General features: G+C 41.9%; 2 protein-coding genes and 1 pseudogene across 3 annotated transcripts; all 3 read right to left on the bottom strand.

The window, feature by feature from the left end:
- Positions 1-3,733, bottom strand: prf1.5 (perforin 1.5). Of its 2 annotated transcripts, none has more exons than XM_047592154.1 (5): positions 3,431-3,733; positions 2,796-3,071; positions 2,330-2,601; positions 1,728-1,869; positions 1-1,641 (listed from the first exon to the last, which is right to left on the bottom strand). In XM_047592154.1, exons 1-5 carry the CDS (start codon positions 3,716-3,718, stop codon positions 754-756), a joined length of 1,866 nt encoding a protein of 621 aa, XP_047448110.1. In that variant the 5' UTR covers positions 3,719-3,733; the 3' UTR covers positions 1-753. The 2 variants fall into 2 exon arrangements, with proteins under 2 accessions (XP_047448110.1, XP_047448111.1); XM_047592155.1 differs by having other exon boundaries at positions 3,341-3,577.
- Positions 3,734-4,469: 736 nt separating this feature from the next.
- On the bottom strand, positions 4,470-7,442 carry LOC125012408 (annotated as a pseudogene).
- Positions 7,443-16,886: 9,444 nt separating this feature from the next.
- On the bottom strand, positions 16,887-20,884 carry LOC125012655 (macrophage-expressed gene 1 protein-like). The gene is made up of 2 exons (XM_047592731.1): positions 20,390-20,884; positions 16,887-19,065 (listed from the first exon to the last, which is right to left on the bottom strand). Exons 1-2 carry the CDS (start codon positions 20,837-20,839, stop codon positions 17,410-17,412), a joined length of 2,106 nt encoding a protein of 701 aa, XP_047448687.1. The 5' UTR covers positions 20,840-20,884; the 3' UTR covers positions 16,887-17,409.
- Positions 20,885-20,993: the final 109 nt, after the last annotated feature.

Below are 20,993 nucleotides of genomic sequence, written 5' to 3'. Positions count from 1 at the left end.
TGATCTTTTAATTTCTTTAATTTATTTTTTATATTTTTGTGTCAGCAGGCTTTTCTGGGTTTGACAGGATTGTCCATAGTTATATACATTTGTTACAGGTCACATTTGTAAATCAATGACATAAATTATTCTAAAGTTACTAAACGTTCGTATAAAAGATGCCTAAACGATCTAAATCAATTAATTTTCAATGTACGTCATTACACAAGGCTTAAAAGAACTCAGGGGTGTTTTGAACTGAAAATGACAGCAACCCAAATTACAGTTTCTTTATTTTACAATGAAGGATGAATGCACAAGGATTCTGACACATGTTGGTTAATATGCAACATTTACATAGGAAACAACTGGCGTTTGAAACGTTCGCCAAAGTACGTGGTTAACGTGCCATCTGAGGCTGCTTTCCGATATTTCACTCTTATTCGGGTATTAATTCATAACAATATTGTTAACACTGATGTTCAGGTAATATTGTGATTGGTCATCATTTTGTGGGCCATACAGGGTTACAGGAATGTGGGAAATAATCAAATCCAAAATGGAGCAGGAGTGATTTATTGCTATTCTGTGCTTCTGGTACCACTGCCAGGTGCACGGTCCTCTAAAGTAGTATAGTAGTATAAGGTATAGTATAAGGTTGTTGGTCTGTAAATTATGTATGCCTGCACTGCAAACGGGATGAGACCTCCCCGAGAGATCAATATACATCAAGACCATCTCAACATCTACACTAACTTTCCGCGAACTAATGAACTATTCAGCATTGGGCGAGTATCGTCCACACCTGAACCCTGTCAAATGGGGATCACATTTGATGGTGTAGGTGAAATAGAGAACTCCTTTGTGCAGCTGGCAGCTAAGAGAATGAGTCCCTCTCTCAGGAATGACCACGCATATCCCTGCTACGTCGTTATAAAACACATCCCTGTCCCAGACTTCAAACCTCAACTCTTGACCCAGTTCCACTGAGCCAAAGCCATAAGTGGCGTTCCACACTGGGTCATTGTCATCCATCACCGTGTCAGTCTCCTCGTATATGCCGTTGTAGAAGATCTTCACGTAGGCGTCCGTTTTGGTGAAGGTGTCCGCCCTCAGTCCTGCAGCTCTGTGGATCTTCAGACTGAGAGTTCCTCTTCCAGCTCTCAAAGGGCAGCAGTTATTGTCCAGGTTGGGAGTCGGGGAGCAGTTTTTGAATCCAAACTGGTCCTCCTTCAGCTGGTTCTCTGTAATGTACTCCGTGACCATGCTTCTCAGATTAGCACTGATCTGAGGGTCGTCTACCAAATTATGCAGCGGGAAGATGGCATAGGAGACGACGTCGGGGTTGTCATGGAGGCTGTTCATCCAGCTCTGGTACGCTTCAAGTGGGTCCTGCTGGTAGACGATGTCAGGGAAGTACCTCTCCCCCCCAATGACTTCAATCTTATGGGTCATGAAGCCTTGGTAAAAGCCCATGCTCATATTGCCCTTAAGGAGTTTGTCACACTTATTGGAGAACGATGCGTTGCCAGGAACGAAACCCAGAGCCATGCGGAGTTCAACGTTCAGGCAGTTTTTGATCTCGGTCTCTGTGAAGCCCTTCAGTGTGGCCAGACAGGTCCTGAAGGCAGTGATTCGCCTCACCTTACCACCAAGCTGGACCTATCAAACCGGAACAGAAGATGGAAGATGTAGATATAGGAGCATATGAACTACGGTATAAAACAGAGTATAATAGTTTCTCTGACCTGGTGGATATAATGTGTTCCGTAGGTGTCTATCAGTCGTCTGTATAAGGCCCTTTCCTGGCTTGTATTTAAAGTCTGTGGGAGTCTCTTTAGATGCTTTGTGAACTCTGCACTCAGCTGGGGATGATCCGCCAGCCTGTAGCTGCAAAAACAAAAGGCATGCAGAGTTCAACCATAACACGACAATTTAATTTGACTTTTTTTATAACAAAGACAGCTGCTGTCACTGTGAGCTCTCATTTTAATCCATTGAACTTTTTGGTGCTAAAATGTCTTGCAGCCCGTTTTTGTAATGTTAGTTTTTAAAAGTTGATTTTTCTATTGTTGGCCTGTTTCCAATATGACACTGTGACACATGTAGTTATTTCTCCCTTAAATGCATACATTGTATGTGCATTATCAAGAAAGCCTGGTAAGATAACTGAGTTATGCTACCACTTTCTTTCTTCTGTTTTCATGTTGCAGCACTACGTGGCAGGCCATTTATCTCATGGCGAGAGCATACCTTTGATTTTGTATTTAACCTTACAACAGCATAATTCCATTACTGGTTTCATAGTCAACAAACTGCATGAAATTTTACCAACCCCGCACTCCTTTACCTGTAGTAGGTGCAGCTGATTTCATGAATGGCAAAAGTGGCTTTGTCCACGCTGTGCTGCGAACGAGCAAACTTCGCCAAATCGGAGCGACTTCCTCCCAGCACTGCCTTGCCAATATCATTGAGGCTCAAACCCAAATTCCAGTTGTTGTTAACCATCGAGCTGGAGCTGCGCAGCAGAGAGTCCACAGAGTGGTGGAGGGCACTGGATATCTGCTTGCTGCAGCGGCTGAAGGGACGCCAGTCGAGCACCGCTGCAGGAAGCCTCTGAACCTGAGTCGGAGAGGAAAGGCAGGAAGTTCGTTGGGATGCAGGTGAAGGAAGAAAATAGTTGAGGGAAGTGAGGAATAATACAGGGAGGAACTAAAAACAGATGGTTTGAAAGGAACCAGAGAATGGACTTAAGACGACAGGAAGATACTATGAAAAAAACATCAACATCATGCAGCAGGTCAAATAGTTTTCACCTGTCCTTGTTGGAAGCGGTTGGGACACAGTGTACACGTGTGGTTGTCGGCCAGATGAGCTTTAACGTTGATGACGTATGCTCCTGTTCGACGCATCCGCACCACATCAAAACCCTCCCCTGCCAGGTTGTGGCCAGGGACAAAAGAAGCTTTCTCACACTCTGAACCTGAGCCAGTCCGACAGGCCTGGACTCTGTGGACCACCAATATTACTGGCAAAGCCAATATAAACAGGATGAAATGTCCCCATTGGTCTCCTCCTACTTGCATGGTTACCTAAATGTAACAGGACACAGTGAGTATGGGAAAACGGTTAAATTTAGAACTAAATCACCACTTTGTATGAGGACATCTGACCACTAAACACTCCCTGCATGGGAGCAACTGTAAGGACTTGTGTTACAAGGTAAGAAAAAAGTAGCTTTATTTGCCTTTACAAAGTTCAATTGTGACAAGTGACAACTGCACATGAGCCTCTAATGCTCTTTGATACAGATGCCATGTCAGTGCTAAAAACATGCACCACAAGAGAAATGCACTCTTACCTCGCACTGGATGTGTCCTTTTGTTTGTGTCTCTGCCTTCTTTTATGAGTTGTCAAAGTAGCACTTTTCTTTTCCAACTAAAATACCTACCTTGATTTTTAACTCCTCCTCTTTACTATCCCCATCGATGGCACAGCTCACTGTAAACTGCTGCAAACCGACTGAAGTCCTGATCCTGCGGATATTAAATCTTCGGCTTTGCTGGCAGGCTGTGCTTAAAGCTCGCTGGGTGCACTCTTTTAGTCCGTCCTTTGCCTTTTGAAAAGCACTAAGGAGGGAGTTTCCTACTGAATCCGCTGCTCTCTCCCTCTTCCCCTCTCTCTCTCTCTCCCTGCCTTTTCTCTCTGTCCCCCAAGGCTTTAACAATTTCCTCAGCATGAGTGGGTTTGTTTTTACGTTTCAAGACCCAGTTCTGTGAATCCGTCACTGCCCTATATATGTGTGTGTGCACGTGCATGTGTGGGGGAGGGAGATTTTTGTGTCGCCACAAGAGAGAAGATGAACATCAGGCTGAGCACTCTTTACGGGAAATGGCTGGAGATGTGTATGTACATGCACGTGCGCGTACAGTTTATTGGTGTGTGTCTGTTTGACTGAATCTATGCTTTTGTTGTTGTTCTTTGGTCTACATATTGTCTGAGCTGGCCTGTCTGTGTGCTGATAACCTTACCAAAACCATGAGGTCAGCTTGTCCATGGCCTGATGTGGGTGGAATGTTGGTGGTTTTCTCAGTAAGGCTGAGGAAGATAAAAAGTGTCTTTCTGCACGCTCTACAAGATGACACAGAGAGAGATTTGTTTTTTAATCCAGGCCGTTATATATATGTAGAGAGAGAGGGAGGGAGAAACAGTGTGTACTTTGGTTCGTGTTGCCGCTAAATGTGCATCGTATGTCCACATAAGTTTACCACAAAAACTCACAAGCACAACGTAGACCTGACAAGGCTGGTTGTTGTTTTTTTTTAGTATCTGTTGACCTTGGTATTTATAGGAGTTTTATCTAGTAGTTTTGTGACCAGAGACATGAGTATAAATACAAAAGTAATTATTCTAAGGGTTTTTTCTTTTTAATTTTAGTAAAAAAAAATTTTTTAGTGAAGCACAAACAAACTATATATTCAGGTGTTTTTATTGATATGCTCATAAGTGAAGTCATACAAAGCCTGCAAAGTTCAATACACTGGATATAAAGCATTATGTACTACATGGTATTGTGCATCTTGGCCTCACGAGGGCAGAGTTGGTTCATTATGGACAAATCACTTCAAATTCTTTCTTCAAAATGCAAAATATAATGTGAAAATATAAATCAAAGTAGTATCCCATATGAAGCATACCAGACACATCTCTTCTGATGTCAAGAAAAGTTAAAAACAAAGTCTGTTACACCTGATTAACCGGTCTAAGGATGCCAAGCTTTAGAAAAAACAGATGTTCTTCTTTTCCTCAAGCCTCGGATTGCTCTGCCTCCTTCTCAGCCTCATTACGTATTTCCTCATAGGCTTGTTGTTGCTAAGTTAGGCAGCCTCCTCCTCCTTTTCACCAGCACTACTGCCACTACGATCAGCAGCATCATACCTATCACCCCAAAGACTACCCCTACTATTTCTCCAGTAGACATCTGACTCAGTTGTGGGTCAAGTGACCGCACAATTTCATTGATTTCCTCTGGTTTAGCAAGTTTCCATGCCTTTGTCTCCCCCACTCTAATCCAGCTCAACTCTCCTTCAGTCATCACCACAACTGTGTCAGTGGCCTTAATGCTGAGTGGAGGTTTAGTGAAGGGAGGCAGACGGATTGGCAGCAGCTGCCCACCTGTGAACAACCCTGACTGGACGCAGTAAAGAATTTCACAGCCATCACTGACTGTAGCAAGGTGCTGGCTGAACTTGGGAGGGCAGCTACGTTGATAATTTGCCAGTGGGTTGGTTGACTGACAGCTGAAGAGGCCTCCGAAAGGTACAGAGTATCTGGTACCCATCTCAAAGTCGTTGCTAACACAGATCATTTGACCGTCTGAGAGAAACTTCAGTGCGATGAAATCTGGGGGGCAACCTTTGGTTTTTGTAAGGGGGTTCTGGAGAGAGGGACTGTATATCCCTCCAAAAAGAAACCCTGAATTCTGTGGGGCTTCTCCGTTTACTGAGCACCAATAGGTGTTGATGCGTGCAGAACGTACGCGGTAGTTATGCTTACAACGCTGTCTATGGCAAGTCAAAATAATGTAGCACCTATAGCTTTCCTTATAGCAATCATATGTAGAGTAACTCTGCTGTCTCACTTCAGATCTCAGTAGAGTTGGAGAGTAAGGTGAACGGCAGGAGAAGTCACCTGTGTTTGGATTTTTCTGAGCCAGGACATCACAAATTGGACCTGCATCTGTGGTGAGCTTAACACACTCTTGGTAGACACCACCAAAACTAAGGTTTGTAGCATGGCCCTCACAAGAGTTATCATCAACATTGGCCTGGAAGTTGAAGTTCTTGGAGTTGACGTCAACACAGCCGGGGCGGGTGTTGACCTTGTAGTAGCGCTCTATAGCTTGACTCACAGAAAAAGACACTTTTCTAACTGTAGGTTCTGGTAGATCAGGGATTGCGTTTGTGTTGATAATGTAGTGTAGGGGAACTCCTGAACGATCAATAGCAACCAGGTTGTTGTGGGTGCTTTCTTGCCACTTCTGCAGGCCCATGCCCGGATAAAAAGATGTGCCTCCATGACTCTGAATGAGAGAGTACTGGATGTTGGACTGATAAGTTTGAAGTGAAGAGCTCGTTTGGCTACCTGCACTGCTTATGTCAAACTTGAGTTTGTCAAAAAAATTCAAGCCAGCTGATGCTTTGACAGATGAACTATCTATCACACTCTCTGATATATATGAAGACCGAAGGTAGTCTTCCTCTACCAAAAGAGCCCCAGCATCGACACTGGTGATAACATGAGTTCCATAGTCCAGCACCATCTTCTCTGCCAGATACTCTGCGTTCCTTGTCTGGTTGTTTTCCAATGCGTCAGCGATATCTTTGACTTGCTGGGCAAAGCGTGTATCCAAAGTGAAGTCTGGATAAGCCTTGACTGTGTAGATGAAGTTCCGAACCTTTTGGAAGAAAGGATTATAAATTTATTAAATGTTTTTAAAACAATGTTAAGACGGTGAATTGTATCGGCAACCATGAATCGTGAATCATATCAAATCGTTATTAAAACGTACCGTAACACCCCTAGTCCTTACTATTCTTTCACTATTCTTTGCGTTCTCCAACAACATCAACAGTAACTATACTTGTGTAATTACATGTGTAATCCTTGCACTTAATGCGTAAAATCGTTCGTCTGATGCCAGAATCATTCCTGGGCCCTTTTCTTCTGTACATTACATTTTTTTCTTACTGACTGCCAGAGAATTGTAGTTACTCCTCAACTACAGTAATTTGGAAAAGTTGTTTTTCTACCACACTCCTATATGCTGTCGACTACTCCTTCTCTGACGTTACAGTTGGTCCGCATGTAGATTTAGGCATGAACATGTGAGAGAAGCACTATTTTTATACATAGGTGAAAATTATTTTGCACTCTTTCATTTTGTATTTCATTTTATACATCCAAACCATGGCAAACAGAAATCTTTACCTGCACTCTGGCTGTAGTTGAAGAGTCTTTGACCTGGTGGGTCTTCATTCTCATGTTCTCAGTAGAAAATTTGGCATTCAGCACCGGAAGGTAGGATATATCTGCATTTATGGATTTAGACGTAGAGCTTGTCTGGTTAATCCATGAAGTGATAATCTCAGAGTTGGTCTCCACACCTGTCTCCTTGTGCGGGATGACAAACACTTCGTCAGGGATGAGGTAGAGCCCATCTTCAGTGGTCTGGCACTGGAAGAAACTGATGTTCATGACTCGACCCATGTCCATGTTGCGGAGGTTGTCCCATCCTCCGCCTGGCAGCACTTCCAGGGCTGTGATGGAGGGGTTGGTGGAGGCGCGACATTGTCGGAGCCAGTTGGTCGGGCGGTCTACAGGGACTGAAGAGCAGACATAAAAGAGGGAGAGGAAGATCAGTGATCCCTTCATGATGGCTGTCAGAAATGAGGGCTATAAGGTCTAAATATAAAGGTTTTGTCAAGCACCTCCCCGCCCCCCGCATGCACTTTGTCATGTGACAAACAGGAACACCTTGGCAACAGTACAGCATGAGGTTATGCTTTCATTGTCGTCCATGCATCATCCAATTTTTTTTTTTATTTAATTTTATTGCCCAAAATTACACTCAACAGATCATGAATGAACTGAGAAGAAAGGACCCATGAGTTTATGTCTAAGGAAGGATTATGATTAATCTTTTTTTTTTTCATCTCCAAAAATAACTTTTTGTTATAATCTATTAAAGACTATGAGAAATCTCACCTGCTTTGAGCCCTAAACCTGCAATTTACTCATGCAATTAGAAGAAATTATGAATGAATTATGAAATTCATAGTCTAGTGATTTAAAGATGATGTGTGAGCATAAAGAGCATACAGTGTTGAACAAGAGCAGTATGAAGAACTCATGAGAATCTGCCTAAACATGCACAGCTCGATCTGTGTGACTCTTTCCTCTACTTTTAAGAAATGTAAATGCATAAATTCTGGTTTGCCCACTGCTGATATGACTGTCCAGCACACAGCCAAGGTAACTAACCGACTCCTTTGCAACAAGCACAGTGTAACCAACAACAACATTAAAACCAGGGGACTTTTTCAATTTCATCTTGGTTCCAAACAATATCGATTCTGTTTTTCTGAAATTGAGTGACAGCTTGTTATCAGTCATCTACCTGCTGATATTAAGAAGTTCAGTACTTAGCGCACTTTCAACTATACTTTTATCCTTATGGGAAACCTGTACTGCTGTCATCTGCGTATAAAAAAAAGTTCACTTCAAGTAACTGACTTCAGGTCATTAATGAATAAAATGAAGAGGAGTGGTCGTAGAACACTCCCCCAATGCCTTTTATAGATGAAACCCACCCACTCTTTAACACTTGCAACAATCATTACATGTTTATGGTATCACTGTGAGTGCGTCAGTGTCAGGGTCCGAAGAGCAGACATAAAAGAGGGAGAGGAAGGTCAGTGATCCTTCATGATGGCTGTCAGAAATGAGGGCTGCTACGCCTAAATATAAAGGTCTTGTCAAATTCCCCCTCCTCTTAAGCAGTTTATCATATGACGAACAGGAACATCTCGTTAGGCAACCAGTGGTGGAGTGTGAGGTTATGCCTTCATTTGCATGCCCCCAGTTAGAGTTCCTGTCTAAGGATGTAACCTTTATTTATTTATCCCATTATTTATGACTAAACTTATTTTCTATCATAGAAAATATTTTTTTTGTTATGATCCATAAAAGACAATTTGAGAAACCTTGATCAGGGATTGCGTTTGTGTTTATAATGTAGTGTAGGGGAACTCCTGAACGATCAATAGCAACCAGGTTGTTGGGGGTGCTTTCTTGCCACTTCTGCAGGCCCATGCCCGGATAAAAAGGTGTGCCTCCATGACTCTGAATGAGAGAATACTGAATGTTGGACTGATAAGTTTGAAGTGAAGAGCTCTTTTGGCTACGTTCACTGCTTATGTCAAACTTGAGTTTGTCAAAAAAATTCAAGCCAGCTGATGCTTTTACAGATGAACTATCTAACACACTTTCTAAAAGAAAATGAAGACCGAAGGTAGTCTTCCTCTACCAAAAGAGCCCCAGCATCGACACTGGTGATAATATGAGTTCCATAGTCCAGCACCATCTTCTCTGCCAGATACTCTGCGTTCCTTGTCTGGTTGTTTTCCAATGCGTCAGCGATTTCTTTGACTTGCTGGGCAAAGCGTGTGTCCAAAGTGAAGTCTGGATAAGCCTTGACTGTGTAGATGAAGTTCCGAACCTTTTGGAAGAAAGGATTATAAATTTATTAAATGTTTTTAAAACAATGTTAAGACATGATTTTATGTTCCCTTTCTTTTGTACTGTCAATTTAAATCGACAGTGCAGAACATCAGTCTCCACTTTCCGGCCGCAAGAGTAACTTCACAAACATGTCCTCAGACATATGCCTGCAATCCTTCAGTCTCTACTATTCTTTCAGCGTTCTCCAACAACGAAGAGTTACATCAACAGTAACTGTGTTCAATCCTTGCTCTTAATGCCACGTTTCTTTTTATCTGATGTCAGAAACATTGTTGAGCCCTTTGTACTGTTGGTTCCAGTTTCATTCTTACTGACTGCAAGAGAACTCTAGTTACTTTACAACTACAGTAAATAGTAAAAGTAGTTTTTCCACCATCATTACAGTTCACCCACTCTTTAACACTTGCAACAATCATTACATGTTTATCGTATCACTGTGATTGTGTCAATGTCAGGGACCGAAGAGCAGACATAAAAGAGGGAGAGGAAGGTCAGTGACCCTTCATGATGGCTGTCAGAAATGAGGACTGCTACGCCTATATATAAAGGTCTTGTCAAATTCCCCCTCCTCTTAAGCAGTTTATCATATGACGAACAGGAACATCTCGTTAGGCAACCAGTGGTGGAGTGTGAGTTTGTGCCTTCATTTGCATGCCCCCAGTTAGAGTTTCTGTCTAAGGATGTAACCTTTATTTATTTATCCCATTATTTATGACTAAACTTATTTTCTATCATAGAAAATATTTTTTGTTATGATCCATAAAAGACAATTTGAGAAACCTTGATCAGGGATTGCGTTTGTGTTTATAATGTAGTGTAGGGGAACTTCTGAACGATCAATAGCAACCAGGTTGTTGGGGGTGCTTTCTTGCCACTTCTGCAGGCCCATGCCCGGATAAAAAGATGTGCCTCCATGACTCTGAATGAGAGAGTACTGAATGTTGGACTGATAAGTTTGAAGTGAAGAGCTCTTTTGGCTACGTTCACTGCTTATGTCAAACTTGAGTTTGTCAAAAAAATTCAAGCCAGCTGATGCTTTTACAGATGAACTATCTAACACACTTTCTAAAAGAAAATGAAGACCGAAGGTAGTCTTCCTCTACCAAAAGAGCCCCAGCATCGACACTGGTGATAACATGAGTTCCATAGTCCAGCACCATCTTCTCTGCCAGATACTCTGCGTTCCTTGTCTGGTTGTTTTCCAATGCGTCAGCGATTTCTTTGACTTGCTGGGCAAAGCGTGTATCCAAAGTGAAGTCTGGATAAGCCTTGACTGTGTAGATGAAGTTCCGAACCTTTTGGAAGAAAGGATTATAAAATTATTAAATGTTTTAAAAACAATTTTAAGACATGATTTTCTGTTCCCTTTCTTTTGTACTGTCAATTTAAATTGACAGTGCAGAACATCAGTCTCCACTTTCTGGCCGCAAGAGTAACTTCACAAACATGTCCTTATGACATATGCCTGCAATCCTTCAGTCTCTACTATTCTTTCAGCGTTCTCCAACAACAAAGAGTTACATCAACAGTAACTGTGTTCAATTTCAATCCTTGCTCTTAATGCCACGTTTCTTTTTATCTGATGTCAGAAACATTATTGGGCCCTTTGTCCTGTAGGTTCCAGTTTCATTCTTACTGATTGCCAGAGAACTATAGTTACGTTACAACTACAGTAAATAGTAAAAGTAGTTTTTCCACCATCATTACAGTTCACCCACTCTTTAACACTTGCAACAATCATTACATGTTTATCGTATCACTGTGATTGTGTCAATGTCAGGGACCGAAGAGCAGACATAAAAGAGGGAGAGGAAGGTCAGTGACCCTTCATGATGGCTGTCAGAAATGAGGACTGCTACGCCTATATATAAAGGTCTTGTCAAATTCCCCCTCCTCTTAAGCAGTTTATCATATGACGAACAGGAACATCTCGTTAGGCAACCAGTGGTGGAGTGTGAGTTTGTGCCTTCATTTGCATGCCCCCAGTTAGAGTTTCTGTCTAAGGATGTAACCTTTATTTATTTATCCCATTATTTATGACTAAACTTATTTTCTATCATAGAAAATATTTTTTGTTATGATCCATAAAAGACAATTTGAGAAACCTTGATCAGGGATTGCGTTTGTGTTTATAATGTAGTGTAGGGGAACTTCTGAACGATCAATAGCAACCAGGTTGTTGGGGGTGCTTTCTTGCCACTTCTGCAGGCCCATGCCCGGATAAAAAGATGTGCCTCCATGACTCTGAATGAGAGAGTACTGAATGTTGGACTGATAAGTTTGAAGTGAAGAGCTCTTTTGGCTACGTTCACTGCTTATGTCAAACTTGAGTTTGTCAAAAAAATTCAAGCCAGCTGATGCTTTGACAGATGAACTATCTAGCACACTCTGTGACATATATGAAGACCGAAGGTAGTCTTCCTCTACCAAAAGAGCCCCAGCATCGACACTGGTGATAACATGAGTTCCATAGTCCAGCACCATCTTCTCTGCCAGATAGTCTGCGTTCCTTGTCTGGTTGTTTTCCAGTGCGTCAGCGATTTCTTTGACTTGCTGGGCAAAGCGTGTGTCCAAAGTGAAGTCTGGATAAGCCTTGACTGTGTAGATGAAGTTCCGAACCTTTTGGAAGAAAGGATTATAAAATTATTAAATGTTTTAAAAACAATTTTAAGACATGATTTTCTGTTCCCTTTCTTTTGTACTGTAAATTTAAATTGACAGTGCAGAACATCAGTCTCCACTTTCTGGCCGCAAGAGTAACTTCACAAACATGTCCTTATGACATATGCCTGCAATCCTTCAGTCTCTACTATTCTTTCAGCGTTCTCCAACAACAAAGAGTTACAACAACAGTAACTGTGTTCAATCCTTGCTCTTAATGCCACGTTTCTTTTTATCTGATGTCAGAAACATTATTGGGCCCTTTGTCCTGTAGGTTCCAGTTTCATTCTTACTGACTGCCAGAGAACTATAGTTACGTTACAACTACAGTAAATAGTAAAAGTAGTTTTTCCACCATCGTTACAGTTCACCCACTCTTTAACACTTGCAACAATCATTACATGTTTATCGTATCACTGTGATTGTGTCAATGTCAGGGACCGAAGAGCAGACATAAAAGAGGGAGAGGAAGGTCAGTGACCCTTCATGATGGCTGTCAGAAATGAGGACTGCTACGCCTATATATAAAGGTCTTGTCAAATTCCCCCTCCTCTTAAGCAGTTTATCATATGACGAACAGGAACATGTTGTTTGGCCACCAGTGGTGAGGTTATAGTTTCCCAAAAGTACTCTCTACACCCAGTAAGCCATGAAGGAACTGAGAAAAAAGTTCTCACGAGTTCCTGTCTGAGGATTTAAACTTTACATTATGTGTTTATCCCATTTTTTATGACTAAACTTATTTTCTATTGTAGAAAATATGATATTTGAAGTTAAAAAGCTAATAAATACATAAATCCTGTCATAGTTGAAAGCAATTAAAAATGAGTGGATTAATTCATATTGAAGATTAAGCTGGTACATTTACAGCGTGGATTTAACACAGTCTGGATAAAGGGACAACCCTCTTCAGAGTCTTGATGTTAGGAAAGGGTTTATCTGACTGCCAAGTTATGCACAGAACGCATGGTTGAGGGCAGCACAGTGAAACCATGGCTTTCTAGCAGGCAAAATAGCACAGTGAATGAAAGTGAGTGAAAGCTAGAAAAAGCTAAGCTTGAAGCATCTATGGAAATGCTTAATTATTACAAGGAGATGGCTACAGCCATTGCTGAAGCAGAAGCTCTGGAAGCGGCTGCTGAATTGAATAGTGAGAAACATTTGCACAGTTGCAAATCAAATTTTGATTGTTCCCCATTATATCCCACATTACACACTGAACGGTATGTTATTGACTAAGCCAAACAAGATGGACAGAATTCCAGTTATGTGGTGATGATGTCGCAGTAAAAACAGAGCCAAGCCCTAGCGGCAACATTTCACGTTTACATCTCTTACCTGAAGCCAAACCTTTCCCCAAAGACCAAATCAGTACTGGCTCTGAACTACCTCACCTTGCCTCACAGCAGCCACACATCTATGAAGATGGATATATCTGCTGTTCCCACACAGTTAAGTTCGACAGCAATCAGGTAACTCCTGTGCAGCATTTCACACCCAGAAATTACACTGGTCATCCTACTCACGTGCCTTATCTCACGTCTCCAAACTTGAATGATCATACTTGATTCATACCCTAATGTGTTCTGTATTAAGGAAAAGTAGAGCAACATCCAGATCAACAGTTGTGTAGTGCCATTGCCCTATTACTGTCTACATAAGAGGCTCCCTAACAAGAAGATGCTTGAAAATGGGTACGCTGAGTTAGCTCCTCCACTCAGCGAGGAAGAAGAACAATGACACTTGCCAACGTTTGGTGTGTACCATGCCAAGAAAGCAAAGAAAATCCGAGTTGTGTTTGATTCTAGTGCCCAACACAATGGTGTGTCGCTCAGTGATGTACTGTTAACAGGGCCTGACCTGAACAACACACTGCTTGGTGTACTGATCCACTTCAGAAGGAAAGCCGTTGTCTTTAGGGCTGACATAGAACAGATGTTCTACTGTTTTTTGGTAGTGGAAGATAACAGGAACTTCCTTCGTTTTCTGTGGTTTCAGGACAATGACCTCACCATAGACATTGTGGAGTATCACATGAGGGTTCACGTCTTTGGTAATAGCCCCACGCCTGCAGTTGCTATTCTTGGCCTGCACCAGACTGTTCAAGTCAGCGAGGTCCATGTCGATCCCGATGTAAAGCACTTTGTGATGTGCGACTTCTATGAGGCTGCATAAAATCGCAACAAACAACAAAGATGTTATGAAAGTCTTTCCATCCAGAGATCATGCAAGTGACCTCAAAGACTTGCATCTTGATGCCAAAATGCTTCCAATGCAGCCCAATTGGAACCTCCAGACTGTCTCTTCTTCAGTGTCTCCGATGAGATAAAACCTTATTCGGTAGGGTGTATTATCCACAATTAATAGCCTCTACGACCCTATAGCAGCATATATCACACAGGTCACACACACAAAAAAAGCACCATTTATTTGAAATGTGGTAGCCAGTGCTATCTTCTATGCTGTTGCGTGCTGGGGCAGCAGGCTGAGGGTAGCGGACAGCAACAGATTGATACGCTAGGCCAGTGACGTTGTGGGAATGAAGCTGGACCCTCTGACCGTGGTGTCAGACAGGAGAATACTTCACAAAGTGAAAGTCATCTTGGACAATGAGCTGAACCCACTCCATGAGGTGCTGGTCAGACACAGGAATTCTTTTTGAGCACCAGACTGATCACACCACGATGCCTTACAGAGCACTACAGGATATCATTCCTGCCTGTGGAACCTGTACAACTCCTCACTCTGAGTGTGCATAACCCATATTTATAACCATATTCATACTGACAATGTACAATAACTCATATCCACTTTATTTTCATATACTTGTACATATCTCCTTATGTGCTATTGAACTCTGGACTCACTATTTGCAATAATTTCTGTGCAATAATTTCCTGCTGGGCAATACCCAATACAGTGTTATTATAGAGCAGCAACTCGGAACACAGGTTCACTTATGCTTGTACATATTGTGATATATATTTCTTATATTTTTCACATTGATGTGTGTACTCTTACTACAATTGTCTACTTACCCTCACTCATTCTTATTGCCTACATTGCTCTTTGTTCTTGACACTGGTACACTTGGAGTAGGAGCTGCTGTAACAAAAAGTAATTTCCCCCTGGGATCAATAAAGTAATTCTGGTTCTGATTACATGCAATGTAAAAAGCAAAAACATTGAGTGGTTACCTTACACTACTGTGAAAAAGATTTTTCCAGGAAAGATGAAGGGAGGATGTATTAAACGTAACTGCAGGAAGAACTTCATAAGTTAATCCATTATTAATATAAACCCCAAGAGCAGTCAACAAGTTTTTGGAAATTACTGTATCAATTCTCCAAGTAGGAATTTGAGCATTTCTTTCATGGGACAGTATTTGGCAAGTGTGTTGTCTTCTTCTTCCAACAAATGCTCTGTTTTTTCCGAACATGATGCTGTTGTCAGAAGTCTCCTACAGCGGAGTCTTATTTATTTATTTTAATGATACTTGCCTGTTCTTTATTCATATATGACTGACTTCAGTGTCATATTAGCTCCAACAGATGTAGTTTCTTCTGATTTAAATTTAAATCTTGTTTGAATGTGCTTCTGTTTAATTTTGTTGTTTAATCTTGAGCGTATGCAGTCCAACACACTAAGTGTCAGTTGCATCTCCAGTGAACTAGTTGGTTGTTGAATGCAGCCAGCAGGTGGCAGCAGAAAACCATATTGCTGATGAACCCTGGCTCATGGGGATAACTGAACTCCCACTAAGTAGGCTGCACACTGTGTCATCTACTGTCTATATTCACCCATCGAGCATCGTTATCAGTTCCTCTATTGCCTCCATGAAACCATGACATTTTTTATCTGCTACAGGTCAGAATAAAACTAACAGCCGAGTTGTTTTGTCACACTCATGAAGTCTAACTGTCAGTGATGATTAGCTGGGTTTTCAAACAGCAGTGACATCTGCTGCCGTTTTATGAACACATTAGGCCAGCTGACATTCTGGATCAGAATAGTTTTGACACAAGCAGAGCAGACAAAACATCTGCAACCTTTGTTCCCAAGAATCACTTTTACGTGTGTGACTCATGTTTGGATCTAAAGTAAAAGTCTGGATGTTCTAGTTCCTGTGCGTTAAGTTGTAAATCCAGACAGCCTCCTCCTTCTCTTCACCAGCACTACTGCCACTACGACCAGTAGCATCATACCTATCACCCCAAAGACTACCCCTGCCTTATGTTCACTCGACATCTGACTCACTTGTGGGTTAAGTGACCGCACAATTTCCTTGATTTCCTCTGGTTTAGCAAGTTTCCATGCCTTTGTCTTCCCCACTCTAACCCAGCTCATCTCTCCTTCAGTCATCACCAAAACTGTGTTAGTGGCCTTAATGCTGAGTGGAGGTTTAGTGAAGGGAGGCAGATGGATTGGCAGCAGGATACAAGAAAGTCTCGAGGAGTGCCTTCTTTCCATAACCAAAATGTTCAGTTATTTTATTGTGAAGGAGCAGCCCCCCTGTAAAATTCCAGATGAAATTTCACGAATGACTCTATGTTCATTTTCATTCACATTAACTTTTAATTTCTTGTCAGATTCTTCCCTCTTACCCCTTTTTTATTTTTTATTTTTGGTTAAATAAGGTGCGTGTGACTGCAAGCAGCACACCTGAAGCCAGAAGGCAGCAAGATTGTCCAGTATAACTGCCTTTATAGAACCGAAAGCACACTCTCAATGCACTGTCTACAAAAAGGAAAGTTGCTTTGTTTTTGTCAGTTGTCACATGCTTATAATGTCACTGGGAAAAGCCCAAGACATTTCTAAGTGGCACCCAACAATCAAGCCTCAACGTGAATATTTGGCCAACAACAAAAGCACCCAGGAACAACATGCATTCAAATCAACTGCGGAATATGAGAAATTCAACATAAATGCACAACAAGGGTCGGTGGCATTTTTAATAACACATGTTGTTTATTTCCTTTTCTTTTATTTCTCTTTGCTTATTTACAATAAACAAGTGGCATTGCTTAAATCGACATGTTAAGCCTAAAATGAGTGCACGTGTCTAACAATCAGCCACTGAGAAATGGTAAAAAAAATAAAAAAAAAAAAAAAAAACAAGGAAAAAAAACAGTCTCACATGACACCATTTATTGAAATGTGTGTTTTACATGAAAAGTAAAAACCCAAAACATTGAGTAAAAGTCTGGACGTTCTAATTCCTGTGCGTAAAGTTGTGTAAAAGCACCCGTCCACACACTGTTGATCGTTCTGTGAATCACTCAAACCAGTGTAGTGGTGATGATGCAATCACAAACCACAGTTTGTTAATTAAAATCATTTTCTTATTTGCAACAAATATCCATTACAGACCACAACAGCAGGTGAGAAGTAAACATAAGTACATACAGCAAGTTCATGATTTACAAACTCGAGAAAAAAAAAAAACATTTTTTCTTCTTCTTTTCCTCAAGCCTCAGATTGCTCTGCCTCTCTTTCAGCCTCATTACGTATTTCCTCATAGCCTCTTGTTGTCGTCAATCCAGACAGCCTCCTCCTCCTCCTCTTCATCAACACTACTGCCACTACGACCAGCAGCATCATACCTATTACCCCAAAGACTATTCCTGCCTTTTCTCCATTCGACATCCGACTCATTTGTGGGTTAAGTGACCGCACAATTTCCTTGATTTCCTCTGGTTTGGCAAGTTTCCATGCCTTTGTCTTCCCCACTCTAACCCAGCTCATCTCTCCTTCAGTCATCACCAAAACTGTGTTAGTGGCCTTAATGCTGAGTGGAGGTTTAGTGAAGGGAGGCAGATGGATTGGCAGCAGCTGCCCACCTGTGAACAACCCCGACTGGACGCAGTAAAGAATTTCACAGCCGTCACTGACAGTAGCAAGGTGCTGGCTGAACTTGGGAGGGCAGCTACGTTGATATTTTGCCAGTGGGTTGGTTGACTGACAGCTGAAGAGGCCTCCAAAAGGTACAGAGTATCTGGTACCAATTTCAAAGTCGTTGCTAACACAGATCATTTGACCGTCTGACAGAAACTTCAGTGCAATGAAGTCTGGGGGGCAACTTTTGGCTTTTGTGAGCGGGTTCTGGAGAGAGGGACTGTATATCCCTCCAAAAAGAAACCCTGAATTCTGTGGGGCTTCTCCGTTTACTGAGCACCAGTAGGTGTTGATGCGTGCAGAACGTACGTGGTAGTTATGCTGACAACGCTGTTCATGGCAAGTGAAAAAAAGCCAGCAACTATAGCTTTCCTCATAGCAATCATATGTTGAGTAACCCTGCTGTCTCACTTCAGATCTCAGTAGAGTTGGAGAGTAAGGTGAACGGCAGGAGAAGTCGCCTGTGTCTGGATTTTTCTGAGCCAGGACATCACAAATTGGACCTGCATCTGGGGTGATCTGAACACACTCTTGGTAGACACCACCAAAACTAAGGTTTGTAGCAGGGCCCTCACAAGAGTTATCATCAACATTGGCCTGGAAGTTGAAGTTCTTGGAGTTGACGTCAACACAGCCGGGGCGGGTGTTGACCTTGTAGTAGCGCTCTATAGCTTGACTCACAGAAAAAGACACTTTTCTAATTGTAGGTTCTGGTAGATCAGGGATTGCGTTTGTGTTTATAATGTAGTGTAGGGGAAATCCTGAACGATCAATAGCAACCAGGTTGTTGGGGGTGCTTTCTTGCCACTTCTGCAGGCCGATGCCCGGATAAAAAGGTGTGCCTCCATGACTTTGAATGAGAGAGTACTGAATGTTGGACTGATAAGTTTGAAGTGAAGAGCTCTTTTGGCTACTTGCACTGCTTATGTCAAACTTGAGTTTGTCAAAAAAATTCAAGCCAGCTGATGCTTTGACAGATGAACTATCTAGCACACTCTGTGACATATATGAAGACCGAAGGTAGTCTTCCTCTACCAAAAGAGCCCCAGCATCGACACTGGTGATAACATGAGTTCCATAGTCCAGCACCATCTTCTCTGCCAGATAGTCTGCGTTCCTTGTCTGGTTGTTTTCCAATGCGTCAGCGATTTCTTTGACTTGCTGGGCAAAGCGTGTGTCCAAAGTGAAGTCTGGATAAGCCTTGACTGTGTAGATGAAGTTCCGAACCTTTTGGAAGAGAGGATTATAAAATTATTAAATGTTTTAAAAACAATTTTAAGACATGATTTTCTGTTCCCTTTCTTTTGTACTGTCAATTTAAACTGACAGTGCAGAACATCAGTCTCCACTTTCTGGCCGCAAGAGTAACTTCACAAACATGTCCTTATGACATACGTATGTCTACAATCCTTCAGTCTCTACTATTCTTTCAGCATTCTCCAATCAACAAAGAGTTACATCAACAGTAACTGTGTTTAATCCTTGCTCTTAATGCTATGTTTCTTTTTATCTGATGTCAGAAACATTATTGAGCCCTTTGTCTTGTAGGTTCCAGTTTCATTCTTACTGATTGCCAGAGAACTCTAGTTACTTTACAACTACAGTAAATAGTAAAAGTTGTCTTTCCATCATACTCCTATTTCCTGTTGACTACTCCGTCTCTGTTGTTCCAGTTGGCCCACTCTTTAACACTTGCAACAATCATTACATATTTATGGTATCCCTGTGAGTGTGTCAGTTAGGGCAGTGGTTCCCAACCTGGAGTCCGCGCCCCACCAAGGGGGGTGCCAGAGATCGCAGCTGATGCGCCAAAACTTGTCTGATCTGAGCTCACCATCAGTTTACACCTGTTTCACCAGTCACCACTCTTTAAGGTGCATTGGTTGTGTCTCCCTACATGTACGATGCAGGTCTTAAAGTTTTCTGGCGCCGTGATGGATCTTCGGCGTGTGGCATTTGATCGCAATCAAAAAAAAAAAAATCAAAATTTCGGAAAAAAATGTTGATGCAGGATTTTGTCAGGTTGGAGCAGTCAATTGAGTTTGTCTACCAATGGAATGAGAGTAAGGCAGCTTTCCCTCTCCAAATTAACATCGCTAGCCAATCAGAAATTGCTTCCAAATAAAAAAATAGCTGCTGCACATATTTTAATGTTCAGCAAATTGTGACAGTATACCAAACTTATTTTTTCTCCTTCAAGTTAACCTGTAACTTGAATGCTATGATGTCAGAAGTCTGAAATTTCCCAGTTGGAATATAGAATTTCCAAGTTTTCCCAAACTACAAACTCCAAGAAAAAACAGTTTGGAACCCCTCAACTAGGGAGCACCACATTTATTCTCTGAAGTACTGGGGAAATTCAGAGAAGTCAACTTTGCACTGGACTGGCTGAGCTTGAATGTAACACACCTTTATATGGCAAAGTTCCGCATTGCAGAGTTAGGCATTACATGTCAGAGTAGCACTATTTTTATAAATTTGCAAAATTATTTTGGCACTCTTTCATATATATATTTTATACACCTGAACCGTTGCAAAAATAAATCTTTACCTGCACTCTGGCTGTAGTTGAAGAGTCTTTGACCTGGTGGGTCTTCATCCTCATGTTCTCAGTAGAAAATTTGGCATTCAGCACCGGAAGGAAGGATATATCTGCATTTATGGATTCAGACGTAGAGCTTGTCTGGTTAATCCATGAAGTGATAATCTCTGAGCTGGTCTCCACACCTGTCTCCTTGTGCGGGATGACAAACACTTCGTCAGGGATGAGGTAGAGCCCGTCTTCGGTGGTCTGGCACTGGAAGTAACTGATGTTCATGACTCGACCCATGTCCATGTTGCGGAGGTTGTCCCATCCTCCACCCGGCAGCACTTCCAGGGCTGTGATGGAGAGGTTTGTGGAGGCGCGACATTGTCGGAGCCAGTTGGTCGGGCGGTTTACAGGGACTGAAGAGCAGACATAAAAGAGGGAGAGGATCAAGAAGATCAGTGATCTCTTCATGATGACTGTCAGAAATGAGGGCTGTAAGGTCTAAATATAAAGGTCTTTTCAAGTTCCCCCTCTTATGCAGTTCATCATATGACGAACAGGAACATATTGTTTGGCAACCAGTGGTGAGGTGTGAGGTTGTGCCTTCATTTGCATGCCCCCAGTT

This window comes from Mugil cephalus, chromosome 8 (assembly GCF_022458985.1).
Source record: "Mugil cephalus isolate CIBA_MC_2020 chromosome 8, CIBA_Mcephalus_1.1, whole genome shotgun sequence".
Taxonomy (NCBI): domain Eukaryota; kingdom Metazoa; phylum Chordata; class Actinopteri; order Mugiliformes; family Mugilidae; genus Mugil; species Mugil cephalus.
The sequence above is the reverse complement of the archived record's forward strand: the minus strand, read 5'-3'. Positions and strand labels throughout refer to the sequence as shown.

What these genes read in the sequence shown, in the direction of transcription:
- prf1.5 (XM_047592154.1), bottom strand. Translation starts at nt 3,718, where the DNA reads ATGCTGAGGAAATTGTTAAAGCCTTGGGGGACAGAGAGAAAAGGCAGG. An exon ending in ACCGCTTCCAACAAGGACAG is followed by an intron (nt 2,602 to 2,795) that starts GTGAAAACTATT and finishes TCTCCGACTCAG; the next exon opens with GTTCAGAGGCTTCCTGCAGC. An exon ending in GAACACATTATATCCACCAG is followed by an intron (nt 1,642 to 1,727) that starts GTCAGAGAAACT and finishes CCGGTTTGATAG; the next exon opens with GTCCAGCTTGGTGGTAAGGT.
- LOC125012655 (XM_047592731.1), bottom strand. Translation starts at nt 20,839, where the DNA reads ATGAAGAGATCACTGATCTTCTTGATCCTCTCCCTCTTTTATGTCTGC. An exon ending in CAACTACAGCCAGAGTGCAG is followed by an intron (nt 19,066 to 20,389) that starts GTAAAGATTTAT and finishes CTCTTCCAAAAG; the next exon opens with GTTCGGAACTTCATCTACAC.